Here is a 25,994-nt window from a genome sequence, read left to right as displayed (position 1 = left end):
TTAAAGCTGCATTTATTTGATCAAAAATACAGTAAAAACAGTGAAATATTATTATAATGTAAATCAGCTGTTTTCTATGTGAATATATAGTAAAGTGTAATTTATTCCTGTGATCAAAGCTGAATGTTCAGCATCATTACTCCAGTCTTCAGTGTCACATGATCCTTCACAAATCACTCTAATATGATGATTTGAAACATTTATGATTATTATCAGTGTTGAAAACAGTTTATATTTTTGTGGAAACTGACATACATTTTATTTCTCATGATTCTTTGATGAATAGAAAGTTCAAAATAACAGCATTTATTTGAAATAGAATCTTTTGCAACATTATAAATGTCACTTTTGATCGATTTAATGCGTCCTTGATGAATAAAAGTATAATTTGTTTTTTTAAATCTTACCCCAAACTTTTGAACAGTAGTACATATTTTTACCAAGACATTATTAATATTCAAAACATACATATAATGTTGTATTTATTTTAAACAGAATCTTTTGTACCATTATAAATGCATTTACTGTCACTTTCGATCCATGATGAATAAAAGTATTGATTTCTTTCAACAAAAAAAATTTGACTTCAAACTTTTGAACTGTGCGATTCATGACAACATGAATTCATAATGACTGATGCATCAAAAATCTGGAATATTTGCCATTGTTTCTGTCAACCGATGAGCAACTTTCTCAAAATGCATCATTATGAAAAAGAAATATGATATGATGATTTGATGCTCAAGAAACATTTATGATTATTAAATTGGGATTCAATGACTGGTGTCAGCTCACGGCTCCTAAAATAGCTGCAAATCACAGTCATTCTGACACAATGTCAAAGCAAAACATGAATGTGTTTCTCGCCCCTCACAGGTCAGAGGCCAAGAAGACGAAAGTCAAGCGCAAAACCAACAATCCTCAGTTTGATGAGGTCTTCTTCTTTGAGGTACGAGCTCAAATCAACATTTCTTCAACATTTCTCACATTATCACAGTTTATTCACTATAGTTTAGAAAATGGTAATAAAATATGAGCAGAACTCAGATGATATTTGACTGGTTTTGTCCGTCCTTCTGTTAGACTGTCTCACACATGAATTATGTTGAATATCTGTCAGCTGTTAAATTTAACTACACAATTAGATAATACCAGTTTAGCTCAACCAATCACCAAGCAATGCTTCATTGTGTTCAGTCTGTGTGTAAAAAGAGCATTAGCAATTAAAGACAAACACACTTCAGCAAAACATGATCAGCTCAAAGTGTCCCAATCATTTCTGCTCCCAGTGTCACTGGTAGTCTCTGTATGAAGAGTTACTGGGTGTAATATGTCACAGTTTACTTTATTTTGCTCTCCTCACTTACAGAAATGAACTATAGTGTCCTGATCACACACTAGTGAAACAATATCACACATGATATCTGGTGTCTGAGTAATTCTTGGTTTGACTGATTGCACATAAAGAACCTCCATTTATTAATTTCAGTAAAAGCAAATTGCTTGTGAAAGTCTTGAGATGAGAGACTTCAGTGTTTACGTTCTGGTTCAGATGGAAGGTTTAATATGGTGATATAAATGATAATTTCAGGTGTTTGTACTCCTGTTGATTGTGGTTTCTCACCTTAACACGTCACACACACCCTCACACACACACACACACACACACACACACACACACACACACACCCTCACACACACACACACACACACACACACCCTCACACACACACACACACACACACACACACACACACACACACACACACACACACACACCCTCTCTCTCACACACACACACACACACACACACACACACACACACACACACACACACACACACACACACACACACACACACTCTGCAGATCTAAATCATCTTTCTCTGGTGATCCTCAGTTCTTCAGTGCCGCTTGTGAGAGTTTAGCGTTCATGCGACAGCCGCTCGTGTTATCAGACGTGACAGCTGTTTTCTCTCTGTCCTCACACACACTCTCACACACACACTCTCACACTCTCACACACACACACTCACATGAACTCACCCCAGAGGACGACGAGACAAGAGTGTGATTGATTGTGAGACACACAATCCGCTCCATTTATCTCACAGCCCTCGCAGCCTTTCCCACACACGTCTTCATCATCATCATCGTCGTACACACACACACACACACACACACACACACACACAAACACACACACACACACACACTCACTCACTCACTCACTTAATCACTCACTCACTCGCACACACGCACACTCACACGTCTTCATCATCATCATCGTCCACGCACACACACTCTCATCCACTCACAGACACACACACACACACACACACACTCACAGACACGTCTTCATCATCATCATCGTCGTCGTACACACACACACACACACACACACACACTCTCATCCAGTCACAGCCCTCGGCTCAGTGTGAAATATAATCCAATATCATTAAACACACATTATCCGCTCATGATCAGAAAGGAAATGTGTCTTTGAGGCATGTTTAAAAAAAAAAATGTATGTGTCCTCCTGACCCGCCTTTCAAAGTCATGTGATTTATCCGTGTCTTACCTGATTAAGTGAAGTGGTTTGTTGTAGAGATGCACCACTATGAACATTTTGGCTGATACCGATAACCGATAATTCTTTATATTTGAAAGCCGATAATCTCCATATATCCGCCGATAAATCTAAATCCACATTTTTATATAATTTCTGAGAGCCTGATTACAAAAACAAAAGTCTCATCATTAAAGCCACGACCCAAACACACAAATATGATGTTCTCATTATAATGTTATGTTGCCGATATGACAGACTTGCGCTGTATTTTCCTTTATTGAAGTGATTCAAATCATATTTCAAGTGATTCATAACCATCATGTTGAACAGTGCACATCTGAAGCGTCTCAGCTGAAGGAAATAACACACTATTCATCAGCTTTAATATATCGGACAAATGTTCTTATGAGCCGATAACGAGAACATTAAAGATGAACATATATCGGCATCTCTAGTTTGTTGTGTTTCAGATGTTTATTCTGGTCAAGTGTGTCAGACGTGTCCTATTTCATCACACAGGTGACCAAACCACTGAGCTACACCAAACGACACTTTGACGTGGAAGAGGACGACGTGGACAAGCTGGCGCTCAAGTGAGTGTGTGTGTGTGTGTGTGTGTGATTCTCAGAAGCAGCCTGTGTTTACACTGAGCCAATGAGTGTGTTACTAATTAAAAAGCCCACAATGGAGTTTTTGTCTCCTGAAAAAAAGAAAGATTCTGAACTGAAACGAGTCGTCAGTAATTCAGTCTCACTTCCTGCTGAACCTTTTGTAGCTAATTTGCATAATGCCAGCCTGTGGTCCTGATTGGCTTATCAGCATCTCTTAGCTCCGCCCTCAAACACTGTAGTGTATCTGAGACTGGAAGAGTTTGGTTCGTGTTGTTCGTGTCGAGAAGACGCTGTTTTCTGAGATTGATACGGTAAACCCCACGCCATCGTTACTGTTCGCATCACTGTGATCAAGAGCTGAGATTCAGATATGATAATGAGCGTTTGCTTTCTGACCAATCACAGCAGAGCAGTTCTCAGAGAGGCGGGGCTTAGAGAGACTGTGATCAAGAGCTGAGATTCAGATATTAAAATGAGCGTTTTCTTTCTGACCAATCACAGCAGAACAGCTCTCAGAGAGGCGGGGCTTAGAGAGACTGTGATCAAGAGCTGAGATTCAGATATGATAATGAGCGTTTTCTTTCTGACCAATCACTGCAGAACAGCTCTCAGAGAGGCGGAGCTTAGAGAGACTGTGATCAAGAGCTGAGATTCAGATATGATAATGAGCGTTTGCCTTCTGACCAATCACAGCAGAGCAGCTCTCAGAGAGGCGGGGCTTAGAGAGACTGAATCCTTGATGGAAGCGTTTCAGACACTGAGAGGAAAGAGCTGACGCTGCAGTGCAGATTATGAGAGAATTAAAGTGTTTTGAGCATGAATGTATGTAAACCTGTTGTAGGAGACGCAAAAAAACAACATTAGCAACCTTTAAAATAGCATAAAATGGCACTTTAACATTCAAAGTAATTTGATTCATCATCTTTGTGCATCATGATCTTTGATGTGATGTTGAAATTTACATGTAAGACCAATAACTCTGGGTGTCTGTAAGCTAACTCTGGCGGATGAGGACATGTTGACAGGAGCGAGCCTGGATGTGTCTCGTCTCGTCAACGGATTCGTTGCTGATAATAACAGTGATCTAGATTTGCTCCATCTGATGTTCTTTTGTGATTCAAGTTGTTGTTTTGTAATCTGCACATGGTCATTCTCACGCCAGCTGCTGATGCAACGGGGAATAAAGGCCCGTTCACATGATAACAATATAGTTTTAAAAAACTTTCTAAACTCCCAAGTTTTACTCATTATTACTGGGCATCAAATATTCAGAAAATATTATTTTGGCTTCATTGCCCAGAAACATCACTCTTCCTCTCTCCCTGCTTTAGTGTGTCCTTCCCTACCTTTGAAAGCTTCTCGTACTTTCTACTCTTAAGATCTTTGATCAGTTTCGTTGTCATCATTTAGACAGTGGGCAACTTCCGGGTTAATATGCATCAAAGATATATATATACTGAAGGTTTATTTAACAGTTTCGAGAACCTCTGCAGATTGTTTGACCTCACACAAAGCCATTTTTTTTACTTTGCTTTTGGCAACTAGTTTCCACCCTTCCCTGATTTTGCTCCCACCTCACCCTTAGACAGTCTTACTCTCAATTTTAATAATAAAGGATTGATTTCCATATTATATTCCCAGCTCATGTCTTTGAAAGGGTACCAATCTGGATAAAATGAAATCCAAATGGGAAGATGAACTGGGCATAAAGTTGTCTGAGGCTGTTTGGAGGGAGGTCCACTCATCATCATCATCCTCGGTTAGGTTAGGGCTCATACAGGTTAAAGAGCTTCACAGGGTTCACTTGAGCAAGGAATGGTTAGCCAGAATATATCCGGGTTAGATGCACCTGTGATAGATGCTCGTTCTCCCCAGCCAGTCTGACACGGACATTTTGACCTTGCTCCTCTCTAAATAATTACTGGGCATTGTTTTTTAAACCTGTCAGTGAAGGCGTGACACTGAGGCCTTCTGGACCTCCCAGTGACACTACAAGCGTTACCTTAACCGCAGCCCAGAGAGACATCACTGCTTATTCTTCTTTAATGGCCAGCAGGAGAGTTTCGTTGAGTTGGAAATCCCCTACCGCTCCTTCTGCAACCGTTTGGCCAGAAGATGTGATGCTCTTTTTAAAATTAGAAAAGATAAAAAGGGGATTTTTAAAGGGGATCTGTGGACAGATTTTATTTGCTAATTTTTTTTATTATTTTGTCATATTTTGAAAATCTGTAAGAATTACTCAGTTGTTAACTTAATTTCCATGTGTCTCTTTCTTTACACCTTTTTGTGACGCTGACCTCAGTGTAGTCTGTCTCACAGAACGTTTGTCTTTTATGTATGCATAAATACTGCAATAATGATACTTTAATCATCAGTACTTGTGTTTGGGTATGCAGGGGTACATGCCTTGAAAAGGTGTAATGACATAATTGTTATATTTTGCCTTTGTAACCAGACGCTGTTATTCTGCTGTGTTCAAGCTGCCCGAGGGAAGGGGTGTTTCGGGGTGAGGGGGGTTATAGTGATAATATTACTTTACTGTATGTTGCTTTACTCCTTAAAGGAGTAACAATAACAGATATCGATATCGTTGGAATCTCTTTCAGAATTAATTTTTCCAGCTGATGAAGGATAAAAACATTGACAGCCAATCAGAGTCTATTCTGCTTTCAGACAACACTGCAGAAGATTACGTTTTTAGTACAGTCAAACCAACATTTATTCAGACACCTTCAACATTTCTCACATTATCACAGTTTATTCGCTATAGTTTAGAAAATGGTACTAAAATATGAACAGAACTCAGTTGATATTTGACTGGTTTTGTCCGTCCTTCTGTTAGACTGTCTCACACATGAATTATGTTGAATATCTGTCAGCTGTTAAATTTAACTACACAATTAGATAATACCAGTTTAGCTCAACCAATCACCAAGCAATGCTTCATTGTGTTCAGTCTGTGTGTAAAAAGAGCATTAGCAATTAAAGACAAAACACTTCAGCAAAACATGATCAGCTCAAAGTGTCCCAATCATTTCTGCTCCCAGTGTCACTGGTAGTCTCTGTATGAAGAGTTACTGGGTGTAATACGTCACAGTTTACTTTATTTTGCTCTCCTCACTTACAGAAATGAACTATAGTGTCCTGATCACACTAGTGAAACTATATCAGAAATTATATCTGGTGTCTGAGTAATGAGTTTTGGTTTGACTGTATGATATTAATATTTAATTAGATTTCCTCTGTGCTTTAACGAACGCTCTGACTCGCTCTTCTCAGGGTGGATCTGTGGAACGCCAGCAATCTGAAGTTCGGAGACGAGTTTCTGGGAGAGGTACGGGTTCAGCTGAAGGTTCTGGGACAGTCGGGTGTTCATGACGCATGGTACGAGCCTCGTCACGCGTGTTCTCTGTGTAAGACGCTAGTGCTGGGCGGTAGGACCAAAAATCCATATCACGGTATTTTTCAAAATGATACCGTTTTCATTGTATATGACGGTATTTTTCCCCAAGCATGACTGGGTGTGAACCACATATTCTACTGATTGAGAGGAAATACTGACTTAGAACGCCCTGTCATGAGTGAATATTGTAGAAAAATCCCACACTGGTATTAATACAGGTTTGCAAGCCTGTTTTCCCCGGTTACGGCTCATAAACGCTGCTTTATCAGGAAAGATGAAGAGAGATTCTATTGAAAATAACATCAAAACTTTTCTAAAGACCGTCAGTCACTTCAGAAACATTCATATATAAACACCGGCGCCGCGTTTAGACGGTGAACCGTACAGTGCTCATGTTTATTCAGCGATGTCAAAGCCAACCACTAATAGATTTTCCAAAAGGCTGTTGATATTGTGAACCAATGTGTGGGAAACACTGTAATATAATTTGACAGCTATCAATTATAGATTAACCTCATTCATCTTCACCGTCACACACAGTGAACAGTGAAAGACCCTCTCAGATAGAGTTGTTACCAGCGCTGTTAAAGCGACATACACTGGTATAGCGGGATATTAAACATTCATATCATAACAGAAATAAACGCCGGTGTTCGGGATGAACCGGTGGACCGCCCAGCACTGTAACACACTGGTGTTTTCCGGACAGGAGCTCATCCTCCGATCTCTCTCAGGTACTTCCTGCAGCCCAGAGATAATGGGCATAAATCTGTGAAGGCTGATGAGCTGGGCTCGTTACGGCTCAACATCGTTTACACGGAGGACCACGTGTTCCTCACGGAGCATTACAACCCGCTCCGGGACCTGATCCTGCAGTCCGCGCACGTCGAGGTCAGTGGGGTCACGGCAAAGGTGTGTCTAACTACATACAAGTCTTGTTTTCCAATACATGTGTCATATACAATAGATCCAGAATGCACTGTTATTGACTCTTAATTTGTTAATATGACATTTAGAAAAAGTAGCACTGGTGCATGTCGATTCATTGATTTGTCATTGATTTGTCACATGTTCTGCATGTGTAGCCCGTGTCGGCGTCGGCGGCTCATATCCTGGGCGAGGCGTGTCGAGAGAAACAAGAGGCTGCCGTCCCGCTCGTTCGACTCTTCCTGCATTACGGCAAGATCGTGCCTTTCCTCAGTGCCATCGCACACGCAGAGATCAACCGCACGCAGTGAGTACACACACACACACACACACACACACACACACACACACACACCTGAGGTCTGCACAGGCTTTAAACTGAAGACATCATTTAACCCGACCATTACGGTTATATTTAAAGTCCGAACCCGAGGTCCGTTTCTCACAGTAAATACCTTCTTTATGATTGCTTGCAACGGTAATTAAACAAGTACACGTACAAACACTGTTTCCCCGCGGCACAGGCCCCTCAGCACACAAGAGAAGAAGGAGATAAAGCACAGACTTACTAATAACGAAACTCTGCTGTGGTTGAACCGGTGAAACAGTCTCTAATTCCTCTGGAACTCCAACATTAAACTTCAAAACAAAGTTTGCGCAGTTGCACAACTATTGACACACATCTATCCTTCTCATTTCCATATGAGACCATATTTACGGTCACAACACAGCTAGCATACGCCACCAAACTATATATATGTAGGCTAGAGCCTATATAGTTTATCTTAGTTACAAACCCGAACCCGAGGCTATTCATTAAACATTAACCCGAACCCGTGAGTTTTTCAGGACCCTTCGGGGTCGGGTAGCAGACCTCTAACACACACACTCACACACACACACACACACACACACACACACACACACACACACACACACACACGTCTCCACCCCTTCCTCACCGTCCTCTCGTCTTCACAGGGATCCCAACACCATATTTCGGGGAAACTCGCTCACGTCTAAATGCATCGATGAGACCATGAAGCTGGCGGGGATGCATTACCTGCGGGTCACGCTCAAACCCATCATCGATGAGGTGAGGCTCACTCTCTCCTGCTTTATAGCTAGCGTTGGGAATCGAAAATCCATTCCAGTTCTTAATCGAATACTTGAGGTCAGGAATCAGACACTTGCCTCTTAAAGTGACAGACGCCTAATATTCCTGTTGCCGTCTCTATAATAACACTCATCAAACTACAGAAGACAATGAGAAAATTCACTCGTTCGTGACTGAATAACTTTTGTAACTATATATGTATATTTTATTTATAAAGTCCAGTGTTATTTTACATTTGAGTACAGTTTCTGTACCTGAAGAGTGTTTATTGTCTTTAATAATGATTTACATGTATATTAGTTAGGCTATAGTTGTTTTTCTATGGTGTTTTTAACCCACAGGCAAACGTTCCTTGTGTAAGTGTTCTTTAGCCTGTTGATTTATGTTCATGATACTCAGCCACAATTAAATGTTTTGAAATAAGACTAAATATGAATGATATCTAAGTTTCATATTTCATTTGTTATATATTCATATATATCATATATATTTCATATATTCATTTGTTTGTTTTTTGCCGTATTGTAATCGAAATTAGGAATCGATAAGCAGAATCGAAATAGGATTCGGAATCGTTAAAATTCAAACGATACCCGACCCTAACTATAGCTGATGCGCGTCACGAGCGCTTCGTTCACTGTTGTTTGCGTGCAGATCTGTGCCGACCACAAACCGTGTGAGATCGACCCCGTCAAGCTGAAGGAGTCGGAGAACTTGGACACGAACAGGGTGAGTGTGTGTGCTTTTGCTTTGGTGAATAAACTCGAATCATCAAGTCAGCGCTTTAACAACAGTTTCACAGCAGCTTTACAGTGATAATAGGAGATTACAGTAACAGAGATAGTTTAGGCTTTACAGCAGATCTAGAATAAAGTTATTGTCCAGATAAAGTTAGTTTTGATTGATTCACTTCCGTTGTAAAGATCATTAGTTATTAACTTAGGGGCCGCTAACACACACCGTTCTCACAGGAAACTCTTAATGTGTTCAGACCACATAAGTCTAATATCACAATCCGATTCTAAAATGATTCTTTCCTTTCTAATTGTTTGAATTATAAAGTTAGCATGGAATTAAAATGAACAATTCTTGTTTTTTTTATGGAATATTGCCGTGTTTATTCTAAATGATTTACATCATTATTATTGTGTTAAATTGCTCATAATCTTGAATCAGAATAAGTTCCTCTTGCAGCATCTCTTCTCTTCTCTGATGACGAGGGCGGGGCTATAACTTGTCACTCACATGAGATCAGCCAATAGCAAACCACAACCATCCAATCAATTCCCCACAGACACAATCAAGCCCCGCCCACATCTGTTCTTGTTCCAGAAGCGTTTCGCTCGGATATACGACACAATAGAGGAGAAAAGACAGAGAATTCACTTTCATGAAGAAGTGATGTCGCTGCAAGAGGAAGAGGAAATGATTCAAGACGCATATCAAGGAACAGGAATTTAACACAATAATAATGTGCATTGATGAATTATTAAGAATAAACACTGCGATTTAGTGAAGCCCACGATCGCCTTTCACTTTAACGATGCAAGCTTTTATACTTGTTCCAAGTTTTCAGAATTGTTGAAGAGAGAATGGTGATTATTAATCGATTATTGTTATTGGCTCGTCAGGAAAACCTCCGTCAGTATGTGGACCGGATCTTCAGCGCCATCACGAGCTCGGGTGTGAGCTGCCCGACGGTCATGTGTGACATCTTCTTCTCACTGAGGGAGTCTGCGGCCTCACGCTTTCAAGGTGAACACACACACACACACACACACACACGTTCTAGGAGCGCTTTGCTAATGTTCACGTTAAGCCATGAAAACATTATTTCTCAAAATGTCCAGGGCTGCATTTCCCAAAAGCACGATCGACTTCGGGGAAACGCAGCCTGGGTTATTAAACATGCTTAACAATTTTAATAACGTTCTTGGTGACGTGAACGTTAAGGAAACATTCTGTTTTATCATTCCATTCAATCAAACATTTTGGGAACGTTACTTTTGAGTGTTCTCTGACACGAACGTCCAACTAAAACGTTTCAGAAAAATGTTCCATGAACGATTAATAAAAAATGTGTTTGAGAACATTATTAAAGACCGGATAACTCTGAACTCTAGCTGGGGATTAATCTGGGGAAACTCTTTAAAGGAGAACAAATGCTCTTTGACTCAAATGAGACTTGACTGAAAAAGTCCCTGTTCATGTTCACAGAAGTGGATTCAGATCTCTGTTGTTTTACAGTCTCGGTCCACTTCTGGAACTCACTTACTTCATAATATCGTTTTTAGATAATGGGCCCTATTTTAACGATCTGAAACGCAAGTATCAAACGCAAAATGCAAGTAACTTTGTGGGCGGATCTCGGGCGCTGTTGCTATTATACCGGCGGGATAAATGACTCTTGCGTCCGACGCAAATCTAAAATGTGTTGGTCTGAAGTAGCTTCAAAGGTGTGGTTTGGGCGTAACATGAAATAAACCAATCAGAGTGACATCTCACATTCCTTTAAGAGCAGGTGCGCTTGTTCCATGGCGGTTTGCTATTATAACGGCGGATTTGCCAGACGCACGCCAGGAGCGGTTCACAGCCGAGGAGACCGACGTTCTCGTAAGGGCCGTAAAACACAGAGAAGTGACATTGAGGATGGAGAAACACACCCAAATTAGCTTCGGTTAAACAGGCGTATAATAATTTGGGTAAATGTGTAAACTAGATTTATGCCTATTTTTTCACATCTTCATGGACACCACAATGATTTCCCTCGTGTGGTAATATTTTTCCTTGTAATAATGTATGATTTGCAAAAATGAAAACTGCTGCGTCTGTGTGTAGATGAGAGAAGCAAAGTGTGTGTGTTGTGCACACGCTACATTATGGCCAAGCATGCGCCCTTAAAATAGCATCTGAATAACGCGCCGCTGACTTTAGACTAGGTCTCTCCTGGTCTGTGGCGGAATTGTTTTCTGAAACTGCAAAATAGCACCAGGGAACGTTTGCGCCGGAACACTCCTCCTCTTTTCGCTGATCCGCCCCCGGGAGCGCAAGTTCATTCCCTAATTTACCGACGTGCGTCTGTGGAGGGAAAAGTCCGCTGTGTGTCGGGTGAGAAATAGGAATGATACATGCGTCGTGTACAAAGTCAATTGCGCTGAGTGCAAGATAGGGCCCTAAATCTCATCAGATTTGAACACAGTCCCTTCTGCCTGCTTAATTACAACACTTGAACGTTACAGTATGTATTATGAACAGCTCGGTGAAAACAAAAGTGAAATCATTCTTGTCCTCCAGATGCTGCAAGACGACACCAGAAGTCTTTGGTTTGTGGTTTTGACAGTAGTTTAATGGTCTCTAAAGCGGCTGATGAGCTCAGATGTCAGATTTCACTGAGGAGTTTCTGAGGTTACAGAATTGTAACTGAGGTTACAGAATCAGGCTAAGCGTATCCCATCATGCATTAGGTTCTGGAAATCGCGTGCCCCGAAACCGTGAGATAGAGAGAAAACACATATTACATGTAATTTGGTAGTAAAACAAATTGTTAAAGTGTCTTTAGTTGGTGCAGAGATGAGTATTCTGTGTGTATTCTGCTTTTTATCACTTAATTAGAAGCACCATAGGGTTACATAGGGACCACTGACCAGCTTATTTTAAAATGCAAAGTATTGAAAATCTAAATAAAGCTCTGTAAACACGTGCATTTTTGGGTAACACTTCACTATCAGTGTGTCCCATCGGGTGATCGAACGTTCTACACACATTTCTTCACGCCCACTTGAAGCCAAATACAGGAAATGCGTCATGTAAGTAGACAAGTGGTCAAGTATTTGGAAAGGCCCTCAGGCATTAGTTGTTTCTCCAGAATACTTCTGGTGTTCTCCGCTGTTTATCCGCCAGTGTTATACCGCCACCTTCAGGTCACAGTTCAACACTGCAGAGAACAGGATTAGACTCGCACAGCGTTCTCTCGAAGTATGAACAAATGTTCTTCCAGGAACGTTTCATTAACAGTTATCTGGTTTTATTATGTTCTCAAAACATAATTTTTTGTTACTTGTGCATAATTCTGAAATTCATCTAACATTTTTTAAAATGTTACGACGTGTTCAGGGAACATTCAGAAGTAACATTAATATAATGTTTGCAGAATTATAAAATGGAATGTGTCTTTAATTTTTTCCCATTAAGTTTTCAGAACGTAATGGGAACGTTATCCAAACGTTCTCAGAAGACATTATTTATTATCTGGAGCCGTGAGATCCGTGATGATGATGCTGTGTGTGTGTGTGTGTGTGTGTGTGTGTGTGTGTGTGTGTGTGTGTGTGTGTGTTCTCAGTCGACCCGGATGTTCGCTACACGGCCGTCAGTAGTTTCATCTTCCTCCGCTTCTTTGCTCCTGCGATCCTGTCCCCGAGCCTCTTCCACCTGCGACCTCATCACCCGGTGTGTGTACAGCACACTCCACACACACACTCCGTGAGCTCTTCATCCTCATCCGATGCTTGATTCTTATCCCTGTTGTCTCTTGTTGTCTGTGTGAAGGATCCCTGCACATCTCGGACGCTGACGCTCATTTCCAAAACCATCCAAACTCTGGGAAGCCTGGCCAAGTCCAAGTCTGTAAGTGTGTTCACAACAGTTATTTACAGTTACTTCATATTCACACACCCTACAGTGCTACATTACTATAATATAATGTAATATAATATAATATATTATTCATTATTGCATGAAAACATTGTAACTACAGTGAAATAGTGAAAAGGACTGTTAAGATTCTGTCTGTCTCATTTTGTGTTATTTATTTATATTTATATTTATATATATATGCTTTCTGCATTCTCATTAGTTTGTGTTTTTTTTCCAATATTTCTAAATAAATTTAACAAATAAACTTTTCTTTCGGTTTTACTTTTAATCATTTAATATGTGCTTTTGGCATTTTTGTTAGTTTTTGAATATTTCTATATAGATTGAATTAATACATGTTTCTTACAGTTTCAGTTTTAGTAATTTTGTGATGTGCTTAATTATTTTTATTTTATTTTTTAATACTTTTTTTTAACTTTAATGAATACATTTTATACTGTTTTATTTTTAGTCATTTTAATATTTAAAACTTTTTTTCTTCATGGCTAACATTTTTTGTTTTTTATTTATTTAAGTTTTCCATCCAATGTTATATTTTATCTAATTTCAGCTTAATTTCTCAATTAACGAAAATATATTTTTTAACAGTTTTAGTAAAAAATAACAACTCGGTAAAGATCATTTTTAATAAAAAAAATACTATTATTTTTAATAAAAAACAAGTAATGCCACAGCATAACAAGCTTTGTGTTTTCCACACAAAAAAATACATATATATACAGTGAAAGCATTTCAATAAAAAAAAACATTTATGCTCTTTAACTTATTAAAATGTAGTGATGGTGACATAAACACTGACGTTCTCATTAATAGGAGGTTCGTTCAACATCATCTGGTCTGTCATAATGTTCTCAAAACATCAGCACAGAAACATTATTTATACATCATTCATGGAGCGTTTTTACTTTACAGAACATGAAGCTCTTCTCTTCTCGTTGTTACAGGCCAATTTCAAAGAGTCCTACATGGCTGCATTCTACGACTACTTCAATGAGCAGAAGTACGCTGATGCGGTGAAGAACGTGAGTCTCTCGTGATCTACACATCATACACTCAAACCCAATATTACTCATACACCAGATATCATGTGTGATATAGTTTCACTAGTGTGATCAGGACACTAGAGTTCATTTCTGTAAGTGAGGAGAGCAAAATAAAGTAAACTGTGACGTATTACACCCAATAACTCTTCATACAGAGACTACCAGTGACACTGGGAGCAAAAATGATTGGGACACTTTGAGCTGATCATGTTTTGCTGAAGTGTTTTGTCTTTAATTGCTAATGCTCTTTTTACACACAGATTGAACACAATGAAGCATTGCTTGGTGATTGGTTGAGCTAAACTGGTATTATCTAATTGTGTAGTTAAATTTAACAGCTGACAGATATTCAACATAATTCATGTGTGAGACAGTCTAACAGAAGGACGGACAAAACCAGTCAAATATCAGCTGAGTTCATAACTCTGAGTTCTTTATTACCATTTTCTAAACTATAGCGAATAAACTGTGATAATGTGAGAAATGTTGAAGATGTCTGAATACATGTTGGTTTGACTGTAAATCCTGTATCTCTGTGAGTGTGTTCTGAAGTTCTACACACACACACACTCACACACGCTTCCTCTCTGTCGCAGTTCCTGGATCTGATATCGTCCTCGGCTCGGTGGGATCAGAAGAGCATCGAGACGCCCATCATGCTGAAGGAAGGGTGAGAGACGCTCACGGTCCAATCACGCGGCCCGTACAGCCGTCACATGACACAGATGCTTTATAAGTGTGTGTGTGTTTGTGTTTCTCTGCTGGACGCAGGAGCGTTAAACTCGTTATTAAGAGGTTTGAAGCCAAGGGCTCTGGCAGGTAAGATCACCTGTGTTAGATGCCATTGTGACCTTTGACCTCGTGATTGACCTCCCCAGTATCTGAGGCTGAACTAGATTATCCAAAGCTCTGTGCTAGTCGTGATGTTCCCGCTGGACTCTCCCTTAGGGTTGGGTACCGAACTCGTATTCACATTCTGGCACAGACGCGCAGTTTAATTTACCTCACACACACACACACACACACACACACACACACACACACACACACACACACACACACACACACACACACACACGTGCCTCTTCAGTCTCACTATATGAGCCGCTCTGAGAGTCACTGAAGTTCATCAGTAATTTACAGTTTCATTGAAGAAAAACTCTCGTTATATCATACACACACGGAGACCCAGAGGTCTCCACGGCAACCCGTCAAAATAAGAGTTCGGTTTAACGTGATAATATATCACTGTTGTACAGTCGGATTTAGATATCTCAATTTAATAATAATACTAACACTAATAATAATAAATTATAAAAAAAAAAAAAAAATTGGAAATAATCACACTTTTTCTTCTATGTTGTGATTTTAACAGTATAAAGCTCAGTTGTGCCGAGGGTTGTTTGACAAAAAAAGTTTAATTTCATATAAAAGATCAATTAAATTAATGTTTTATGTCTTCATTTGATAGAATTTGTGGAAAACAAAACATTTCATGGAATTTTTTTTTTTTATATTACTAAAATATAATATTAATATTCAAGTATCACAAACAATGGCAGACTGTGACCAAGGCAGCTCTGGCATAATGTCAATAACTCTTCTACAAATGACTTACAGTTTCTTTACAGTTATTGAGGTAAACATGCCTAAAGTACCGTTGGGTCCCGGCACCGGATTTCAGGTTAAAATGTGAACGGTTCCCAACCCAACTCTCCCTTCCCTGTTAGTGAGCACAAACCCGATTCAAGGCTGCTTAAAAAGAAGTCCGAAACACCTGAGAAGTGAAGCACTGTTAGCGAACATCCCGACGCCGCTAATATTTAGACGAATATACGCTGTGCTTTCCTCTCAACAAAAAATAGCACACAACAAAAATGACAGAAAACAGGAGATCGGAAAGAAATGAACCGGAGAAGATTTACACCTCGAAGAAGGCGGAGCCTCAGGGCCACACCCACCTATTACATCATCAGCACACTGGCCAATGGGAGCTCAGAGGAGTTTAGCGGTTAAAGCGAACTTCTCCAGAAAGATGTTTCAAACTCCCCAAGTGAACTTCGTTTTGGCCTGATTTTTTTCGCAATGACGTCACACCGGTTAATTCGAGTGTATTGAGGCCTTGAGTGACACACACACACTCCTGATGTTTAGAGAGCAGATGACAGATTGATGACAGATTGGTGATCAATGCAAACCCAGACAAAGAATGAGACCGATCAGATGGTGCACCTTCAGAGAACATGTGACTAAACTTTTTATTAGTTTATCTATGCAAAAGAGTGTGTGTGTGTGTGTGTGTGTGTGAGTGTGTGTGTGTGTGTGTGTGTGTGTGTGTGTGTGCAGGAGCTGTGCTCCATTTGCTCATCATTTATTCTAAATTTCCATCTATTGAAATATTAAAAGGATCCCATCTGTGATATTTCTTTAAAGTAATGAGAATGCAGATATTAAATATTCACTTATTTTACACAACATTTACTGAAATTTATATATTCGTATATATAATGTTTTGTGCTAACGTTTTGAGAACATGATTAAAGACCAGATAACTTTGAGCGATCGTTTCATAACGATATGATTTGATATACGTTTCATATGATCGAAGAGCGTCTGATCATAACCTTGAGGTGGCGTTCACTCACACACACACACACACACACACACACACACACACACACACACACACGTTCCCCGTCGGCTGTGAATGTGAATGTTAGTGTGTGATTGAGACCGGAGGGAGTTTGAGTTTGTGTTCTGATCTTCCAGGTTCATGATCAAACGAGCTCAAGGGCGAAACCGCTTCGGTCTGAAGAACTTCAAGAAGAGATGGTTCCGCCTCACCAACCACGAGTTCACCTACCATAAAACCAAAGGTAACGCAAAAGGTTTGTCCTGAACTCTCACTACAGGTGTGTGAGGCGTCTGTGGAGGATCATCTGTGTGTGTGTGTGTGTGTGTCCTCAGGACATCATCATGAACATCTCAGTGACGGTCCATATAGAGAAACATTACACTGATTCATGATGTGATGCATGCATTATTAAAAGAAAACTATAAATAATCAATTCCTGAATATTTCTTTTTCATAATGATGCATTTTGAGAAAGTTGCTCATCGGATGACAGAAATAATGGCAAATATTACAGATTTTCGATGCATCAGTCATTATGAATTTATGTTGTCATGAATCACAAAGTTCAAAAGTTTGGAGTCAGACTTTTTTTTTAAAGAAATCAAAACTTTTATTCATCATGGACACTTAAAATTGATCAGAAATGACAGTAAAGGCATTTATAATGTTACAAAAGATTATGTTTATGTACGTTTTGAATATTAATAATGTCTTGCTAAAAATATGTACTACTGTTCAAAAGTTTGGGGTAAGATTTAAAAAAACGAATTATACTTCTATTCATCAAGGATGCATTAAATCGATCAAAAGTGACATTTATAATGTTGCAAAAGATTTTATTTCAAATAAATGCTGTTCTGTTGAACTTTCTATTTATCAAAGAATCCTGAAAAATAAAATGCATCACAGTTTTGCACAAAAATATGAACAGTTTTCACAGGGTTTCAAGGCCTTAAAAAGTCTTAAAAACAGCCAGATTTTCATCCTAGGTCTTAAATTTCATTTAGTCAGGTCTAAAAAAGTGTTTCCAGAAACGCTGGCCGCAGAAAGTTATTACAAAGTTGTAAAAAAGTATTGAGTTGTAGCCTACGAAGCGGAGCCCTAGAGCAGGGGTCTCCGACACGTCGCTCGCGTGCTCCAGTAGCTCGTAGCTTGAGCTAGCTCGCCAGAGGCCGTTCACATATCGCCTCTTTTGCGCGCTCAAGTTTGTTCAAATAATTGAAGCGACGCGCACATTTTTTTACCAGACGCAACGAGATGAAAAAAATCTAAACTTTTCAGAATGCCGCAAACGCACCGCAGGTCATGTGACAGGAACCAGCCAATCACCCCTTTCCATAACAACATTGAAAGCTCAGTCAACATGAAGGATGGGGGTGCACCCAAACACTACTAATAAATATAAGCTAATGTGTAAATGTCAGTAATTTATCTTTTTTGAAAATAGAAAAAATAATTTAAAGGCTGAAATATGAGGTTTATCTTTGTATAAAACCTTTTTTGTCAAAACTTGATTTGAACTTGTACATGTTAGTAAATAACATGTTGCAAGACACTCTTTTAAAATCTGGCCATCATTTTTAATGGTATTTTAATGTTTATGTAAACAACAAGTGCATATTGATGCTGATCAATTTGTTATTTGCTGTTTTTCGACATAAAACTTGTTGAATTGACTTAATTCTGTAGTATTAGTACTTTTTGAACAGGATTCTGTGATAACCGTGATAATTCTGGTCACTTTAATCATCTCATCATTTCCTCTCTAGTTATGATCAACTATGATCAACTAAAATCAACAATAATTGTGTTTTTAGAGTATAATATGCAAAAGTACAATTTTCTATAAAAAAAGATCTACCTCTCCCCCTCTCTCTCTCTCTCTCTCTCTCTCTCTCTCTCTCACAGATAATCCTAGATAGATAGATAGATAGATAGATAGATAGATAGATAGATACTCTAATGATGCCGAGGTAACTATCTATCTAACTTGGATAATGCGTCATGTAGGTCTTAAATTTCAATCTTTATTTATTTTTAAAATGTTTGACACCAGACAAACACTGAAGACCTGCAGAAAACACAGACACACACTAATAATTCAAAGATGTTCCTGTCTGTACTCCGCTTATACTTCCATCCAATCCAGTCCGGTGTGTGTTGTTCATTGATGAGTGTGTGTGATCTTCAGTGCTGATGCGTGTGTGTGTGTGTGTTGTGTCCAGGAGAGGGCGCTCTCTGCAGCATCCCGATAGAAAACATCCTGGCTGTGGAGAGACTCGAGGAAGAGTCCTTCAAAATGAAGAACGTAAGAGGAACTATTTCACAGTCAGATCTGATACGTGTTTATGCAGCATCTGTGTTTCTACAGACAGTCAAACCCAACATTACTCAGACACCAGATATCATGTGTGATATAGTTTCACTAGTGTGATCAGGACACTATAGTTCATTTCTGTAAGTGAGGAGAGCAAAATAAAGTAAACTGTGACATATTACACCCAATAATTCTTCATACAGAGACTACCAGTGACACTGGGAGCAGAAATGATTGGGACACTTTGAGCTGATCATGTTTTGCTGAAGTGTTTTGTCTTTAATTGCTAATGCTCTTTTTACACACAGACAGAACACAATGAAGCATTGCTTGGTGATTGGCTGAGCTAAACTGGTATTATCTAATTGTGTAGTTAAATTTAACAGCTGACAGATATTCAACATAATTCATGTGTGAGACAGTCTAACAGAAGGACGGACAAAACCAGTCAAATATCAACTGAGTTCATAACTCTGAGTTCTTTATTACCATTTTCTAAACTATAGCGAATAAACTGTGATAATGTGAGAAATGTTGAATAATTTTTGGTCTGACTGTATATCTTGTTGTCCCTGCAGATGTTCCAGGTCATCCAGCCAGAGAGGGCGCTCTACATCCAGGCTAATAACTGCGTTGAGGCTCGTGACTGGATCGACATCTTGACCAAAGTCAGTCAGTGTAACCGCAAGCGCCTGAGCACGTTCCACCCGTCGGCCTTCCTCAACGGACACTGGCTCTGCTGTAAGCTGTCCTCGGACGCGGCGCCCGGGTGTACGCCCTGCACGGGGTGAGTCATCATAATAATAATACTCAAGCGTAGCGTCAGTTCTGGCAGGTCACGTTAGTCAAGCTTGCATCAGCTGACTCTCAGCTGATCCACGTCTACTTATAGGAATACGACGCCTATCACTATACACATACATAAGCTCCTTCAGTATTATCATAAACTATACATGTGCAACTACTCTTTGCGTCTGTAGACTTCAGTTTGAGTCCATATCTTGATGCATGGTTTGTGATGTCATCATGTGTGTGTTGTGTCGCTCAGGGGTCTTCCCGCTAACATCCAGCTGGACGTGGATGGAGACCGAGAGACCGAGAGGATCTACTCACTCTACAGCACATACATGTCCAAACTGGTGAAGATGCAGGGTGAGTGAGAGAGAGAGTGAGAGTGGGAGAGAGAGTGAGTGAGTGAGTGAGTGAGTGTGAGAGAGTGAGAGAGTGAGTGAGTGAGTGAGTGAGTGAGTGAGTGAGTGAGTGAGTGAGTGAGTGAGTGAGTGAGTGAGTGAGTGAGTGAGTGAGTGAGTGATAGAGAGTGAGAGAGAGTGAGTGATAGAGAGAGAGAGAGAGAGAGAGAGTGATAGAGAGAGAGAGTGAGTGAGTGAGAGAGAGAGTGAGTGATAGAGAGAGTGAGAGAGAGAGAGAGTGAGTGAGTGAGAGAGAGAGAGAGTGAGAGAGAGAGAGAGAGTGAGTGAGTGAGAGAGAGAGTGAGTGATAGAGAGAGAGAGAGAAAGAGTAATTGCGTGAAATAAAGTCAGAATCACGAGATATAAACGTAATTTCAAGTATATTTCTCACAATTGCGAGTTTATTTCTCATAATTCTGACTTTATATCACGCAATTTCGACTTAATAACACAATTGTGACTTTATATCACGCAATTCTGAGATAAAAAGTCAGAATTGTGAGATTAAAAAGTCGCAATTACCTTTTTTATTTTTCACTCTGTGGCGGAAACAAGCTTCCATAGATATGTGTGTGTACAGCACTTTGATAAACACTTGCTGACTGTGCCTCGACTCTTCTCTCCACCCAGAGGCGTGTGGCAGTAAGTCGGTGTACGACGGGCCTGAGCAGGAGGAATACTCCACGTTTGTGATCGACGACCCGAAGGAGACGTATAAAACCCTGAGACTCGTCATCTCAGCCGTACAGACACTGGAGCAGCAGCACACGCAGTACAAGCGAGACAAGTTCAGGAAAACCAAGTATGGAAGCCAGTAAGTGTCACGCTTTTCTCAATACACCTCGTTTCAAAGCAGCTTTACAGGAAAATCATCATGTTGACATTTATAATATCTTTATATGCCTTATAGTCGTCACTTTCACTCCCTCAGTCGCACTGAGTGGCAGAAGAGCTGCTGAGTGACTGGATTTATTGGAGAAACTGTGAAAACGCCAGTAAAACGATTATCAGTTTAAACTAAAGATTGGACTCGATGTAGTGTTCCTTACAACTCACCAAAGATCCAGTGATCCGTGGATATTGACATGCCACCAGGAATCGTGTTTCCTGAAACTTATATGAGCCTGATTTCAACACCGGGGAAATACATAAAGCACATTTGCTTGTGAACGCTTTATGTAAATACAATATAGGAAGGTTTAAATCCATGTGGTCACTCATATCAGTGTAATATATATCATCATATTGTCCAGCCCTAAAACTTGTGTAGTTTTTTGTCAGTGTTTATTTAAAAACATCCAATTATGCAGAATATACGATGGTAAGTATTTAATTGATGAGTTGTCAATACAATATATAACTATACAATATATAGGGTATGATTTTACACCTAAATTCAGCATATTTACACACAATGATAACTGCAAATCCACCGTTCTCTGCCTGGATCCAGTTGTTTCTGTGAATTACAGCGATTCATTTGCTTCTCTGTTCTGTAGCTTTCAGCAGTCTGTGAAAATATACCTCAGATTTCAAGCTTTCAACTCTGCCACTCAGTGTTCCTGCCACTCAGTGTTCCTGCCACTCAGTGTTCCTGCCACTCAGTGTTCCTGCCACTCAGTGTTCCTGCCACTCAGTGTTCCTGCCACTCAGTGTTCCTGCCACTCAGTGTCTCTGCCACTCAGTGTTCCTGCCACTCAGTGTTCCTGCCGCTCACCGCTCAGTGTCTCTGCCGCTCAGTGTCTCTGCCGCTCAGTGTCTCTGCCGCTCAGTGTCCCTGCCGCTCAGTGTCCCTGCCGCTCAGTGTCCCTGCCGCTCAGTGTCCCTGCCGCTCAGTGTCCCTGCCGCTCAGTGTCCCTGCCGCTCAGTGTCTCTGCCGCTCAGTGTCTCTGCCGCTCAGTGTCCCTGCCGCTCAGTGTCTCTGCCGCTCAGTGTCCCTGCCGCTCAGTGTCCCTGCCGCTCAGTGTCCCTGCCGCTCAGTGTCCCTGCCGCTCAGTGTCCCTGCCGCTCAGTGTCTCTGCCGCTCAGTGTCCCTGCCGCTCAGTGTCTCTGCCGCTCAGTGTCCCTGCCGCTCAGTGTTCCTGCCGCTCAGTGTCTCTGCCGCTCAGTGTCCCTGCCGCTCAGTGTCCCTGCCGCTCAGTGTCTCTGCCGCTCAGTGTCCCTGCCGCTCAGTGTCCCTGCCGCTCAGTGTCCCTGCCGCTCAGTGTCTCTGCCGCTCAGTGTCTCTGCCGCTCAGTGTCTCTGCCGCTCAGTGTCCCTGCCGCTCAGTGTCCCTGCCGCTCAGTGTCCCTGCCGCTCAGTGTCCCTGCCGCTCAGTGTCCCTGCCGCTCAGTGTCCCTGCCGCTCAGTGTTCCTGCCGCTCAGTGTCCCTGCCGCTCAGTGTCCCTGCCGCTCAGTGTCCCTGCCGCTCAGTGTCCCTGCCGCTCAGTGTCCCTGCCGCTCAGTGTTCCTGCCACTCAGTGTTCCTGCCACTCAGTGTTCCTGCCACTCAGTGTTCCTGCCACTCAGTGTTCCTGCCACTCAGTGTCTCTGCCACTCAGTGTTCCTGCCACTCAGTGTTCCTGCCACTCAGTGTTCCTGCCACTCAGTGTTCCTGCCGCTCACCGCTCAGTGTCTCTGCCGCTCAGTGTCTCTGCCGCTCAGTGTCTCTGCCGCTCAGTGTCCCTGCCGCTCAGTGTCCCTGCCGCTCAGTGTCCCTGCCGCTCAGTGTCCCTGCCGCTCAGTGTCCCTGCCGCTCAGTGTCTCTGCCGCTCAGTGTCTCTGCCGCTCAGTGTCCCTGCCGCTCAGTGTCTCTGCCGCTCAGTGTCCCTGCCGCTCAGTGTCCCTGCCGCTCAGTGTCCCTGCCGCTCAGTGTCCCTGCCGCTCAGTGTCCCTGCCGCTCAGTGTCCCTGCCGCTCAGTGTCTCTGCCGCTCAGTGTCTCTGCCGCTCAGTGTCCCTGCCGCTCAGTGTCTCTGCCGCTCAGTGTCCCTGCCGCTCAGTGTTCCTGCCGCTCAGTGTCTCTGCCGCTCAGTGTCCCTGCCGCTCAGTGTCCCTGCCGCTCAGTGTCTCTGCCGCTCAGTGTCCCTGCCGCTCAGTGTCCCTGCCGCTCAGTGTCCCTGCCGCTCAGTGTCTCTGCCGCTCAGTGTCTCTGCCGCTCAGTGTCTCTGCCGCTCAGTGTCTCTGCCGCTCAGTGTCCCTGCCGCTCAGTGTCCCTGCCGCTCAGTGTCCCTGCCGCTCAGTGTCCCTGCCGCTCAGTGTCCCTGCCGCTCAGTGTCCCTGCCGCTCAGTGTTCCTGCCGCTCAGTGTTCCTGCCGCTCAGTGTTCCTGCCGCTCAGTGTCCCTGCCGCTCAGTGTCCCTGCCGCTCAGTGTCCCTGCCGCTCAGTGTCCCTGCCACTCAGTGTCCCTGCCACTCAGTGTCCCTGCCACTCAGTGTCTCTGCCACTCAGTGTCCCTGCCACTCAGTGTCCCTGGCACGCAGTGTCTCTGCCACTCAGTGTTCCTGCCACTCAGTGTCTCTGCCACTCAGTGTTTTTGCCACTCAGTGTGTGTAACCTCAGCGGTGACGTCACACGCATAACCTCTATTGTATACAACGCTTTACATTAATTTACTGTATGTACGCGGATAAAGTTGGATAGAATATTCATCCAACTTTATATAAAGAGCTGTGCGATGAAATAGTTACAATCACATTGATCAACTTTATTGGTGTGCACAAGTTGGTAGTTAGACATTTCGACTTCACTTTTCCGTTACAATGTATCACGTTTGTGTTTACAGGGAACATCCAATCGGTGATCAGAGCTTCCAGTGCTACATCCGTCAGCAGTCAGAAAGCTCCACCTACTCCATCTGACCACGCCCCACTGTCTCCATGGCAACAGTTGTGATTGACAGGACGGCGGCCACAGACGAAAGCTGAAACTCTGGTGTTTTTATACGATAACCGAACGACAGCTTCCTCTGAACATACGTCGCGCGTGACAGTGGACGATGTAGCTTCGCCTCACGCGCGCGTTTTAACATTTTATGATGTTTTTAAGCTAGAAGGCGATGAGACGTCCTCTAGTTGTGGATGTTTTTATAACGGAGTATTCCAGTTGAAGTCTTCAGGACCACAATTCTTTGCGTTCACAGGGTTTTCAGATGTTCTGATGAACTCTAACTGTGTTTTTAACTGGTGTAACATGATGAGAAATATTCTGCTCTGTTTCTGCCTGCACTTGCCCTCCGTTCAGACGTGTCCAGTGTTGACTCACCCTTTCGCCTAGCAGCTGAAGTGCTGCATTGTGGGAAACGTGTCGTGTGTGTTGGAGCATGCCAGACGTCCTCATCCCAGCATGTGACACTAAACGAGTTCCTCACGGTTTGTGGGTCCAGTTGTGTGTGTTCAGCATCACATGAACGTCTCTGCTGGATATTTGTGTTTTTATACTTCCTGTTGTGTGTCACGTCCTGTAGGAACGTGTTTTAAATTCACTGTGTGTGTGTGTGTGTGTGTGTGTGTGTGTGACTGAAGCGAGCACGCATGAGTGTGTTTTATTGATTAATAATGAATAATAACTCACAGTCACAATTTATTGAGACGTTTGATATGGATGTGATTATTTTGATGCATTTCATAAAAACCTCGTCATATTTCACCCTTAAATCAAAAGAATATATATTAATATAAATATATAGACATATACATTATATATTTACTGAAGATGAATAGCTTGTATTCCTCATTTGTCACTTTAGATAAAAGTGTCTGCTAAATGAACAAAATGTAAATGTGTGTGTGTAAATATATATATATTTACATTTTTATATTTATTTATATATGTATACACATATTTTAATATTTACATAATTAGTAACGAAACTCAAAGCCATTTTTTCGGCATTCTGACTATTTTGAAGACATTAACCCTTCAAATTCACATTATTCTAATGCCAAATATTTTTCCAAGTAATTTGACAAATACTGATGCTTTATTTTCTTATGATTTAGGGGTGAAATATGCGCTGGAGATTCAAGCTTATCTTCTTCTGTGTCCGCAGACGTTGTATTTTTGTTCACACTCAAGTTATTGAGTCTCTGTACGTCCTTCAGTCATGCATGTTTCAGTAATCCTGCATTTCAGCCCCCAAAGGAATTGCTATTTATTTTTATATCACAGAATAATGCTTTTGTGAAGAAAAAAAACCCCCTCAAAATAACCCAAACGCACAGAGTATGAAGTATGCAATAATGTCACTTATGAGCAATTCTTGATCTGAGTAATGGATGAAGGACCTTTGATCCTTCAGAAGGGACAGCCGTGTGTTTTGTATGACGTGTGATCATGTGACACGTGTGTGTGTACAGACCAACTGAGTGAACGAGACACACGATTCTTTATTCCAAATGAAGGCAATAGCAAAGAGATCCGTGTCCGAGTCTTTATTCTCACATGCTGTTCGCTTCTCGAAGACACTAAACATGGAAGCATCACTGAGATGAGGAATGACTTATGAGTTATTAACTTAAGGGCCGCTAACACGACACCGTTCTAACAGGA

The 25,994-nt window shown here is 41.5% G+C and overlaps 1 protein-coding gene across 4 annotated transcripts in view; it reads left to right on the top strand.

Annotated features, from left to right (window-relative positions):
• The window catches only part of rasa3 (RAS p21 protein activator 3), a 59,226-nt gene extending 33,367 nt beyond the window's left edge, over positions 1-25,859 (top strand). The window contains exons 7-24 of one of the 4 annotated variants that reach the window (XM_082163794.1): positions 877-949; positions 3,091-3,164; positions 6,462-6,566; positions 7,320-7,476; positions 7,671-7,819; positions 8,494-8,608; positions 9,284-9,358; positions 10,261-10,384; positions 12,969-13,075; positions 13,175-13,252; positions 14,227-14,304; positions 14,922-14,995; positions 17,095-17,201; positions 19,186-19,268; positions 19,856-20,064; positions 20,326-20,429; positions 21,098-21,281; positions 24,229-25,859. In XM_082163794.1, coding sequence (XP_082019920.1) covers positions 877-949; positions 3,091-3,164; positions 6,462-6,566; positions 7,320-7,476; positions 7,671-7,819; positions 8,494-8,608; positions 9,284-9,358; positions 10,261-10,384; positions 12,969-13,075; positions 13,175-13,252; positions 14,227-14,304; positions 14,922-14,995; positions 17,095-17,201; positions 19,186-19,268; positions 19,856-20,064; positions 20,326-20,429; positions 21,098-21,281; positions 24,229-24,304 — 1,972 coding nt within the window. In that variant the 3' untranslated portion in view covers positions 24,305-25,859. Of the gene's footprint in view, positions 1-876; positions 950-3,090; positions 3,165-6,461; positions 6,567-7,319; positions 7,498-7,670; positions 7,820-8,493; positions 8,609-9,283; positions 9,359-10,260; positions 10,385-12,968; positions 13,076-13,174; positions 13,253-14,226; positions 14,305-14,921; positions 14,996-17,094; positions 17,214-19,185; positions 19,269-19,855; positions 20,065-20,325; positions 20,430-21,097; positions 21,282-24,228 lie in introns of all 4 variants that reach the window. The other 3 variants (XM_082163793.1, XM_082163792.1, XM_082163791.1) reach the window with 3 other exon arrangements.
• The last annotated feature ends 135 nt before the right edge of the window (positions 25,860-25,994 follow it).

The sequence above is a fragment of the Leuciscus leuciscus genome, assembly GCF_965113295.1.
Source record: "Leuciscus leuciscus genome assembly, chromosome: 3".
Taxonomy (NCBI): domain Eukaryota; kingdom Metazoa; phylum Chordata; class Actinopteri; order Cypriniformes; family Leuciscidae; genus Leuciscus; species Leuciscus leuciscus.
Note: the sequence above shows the minus strand (reverse complement) of the source record. Positions and strands in the feature narration are given on the sequence as shown.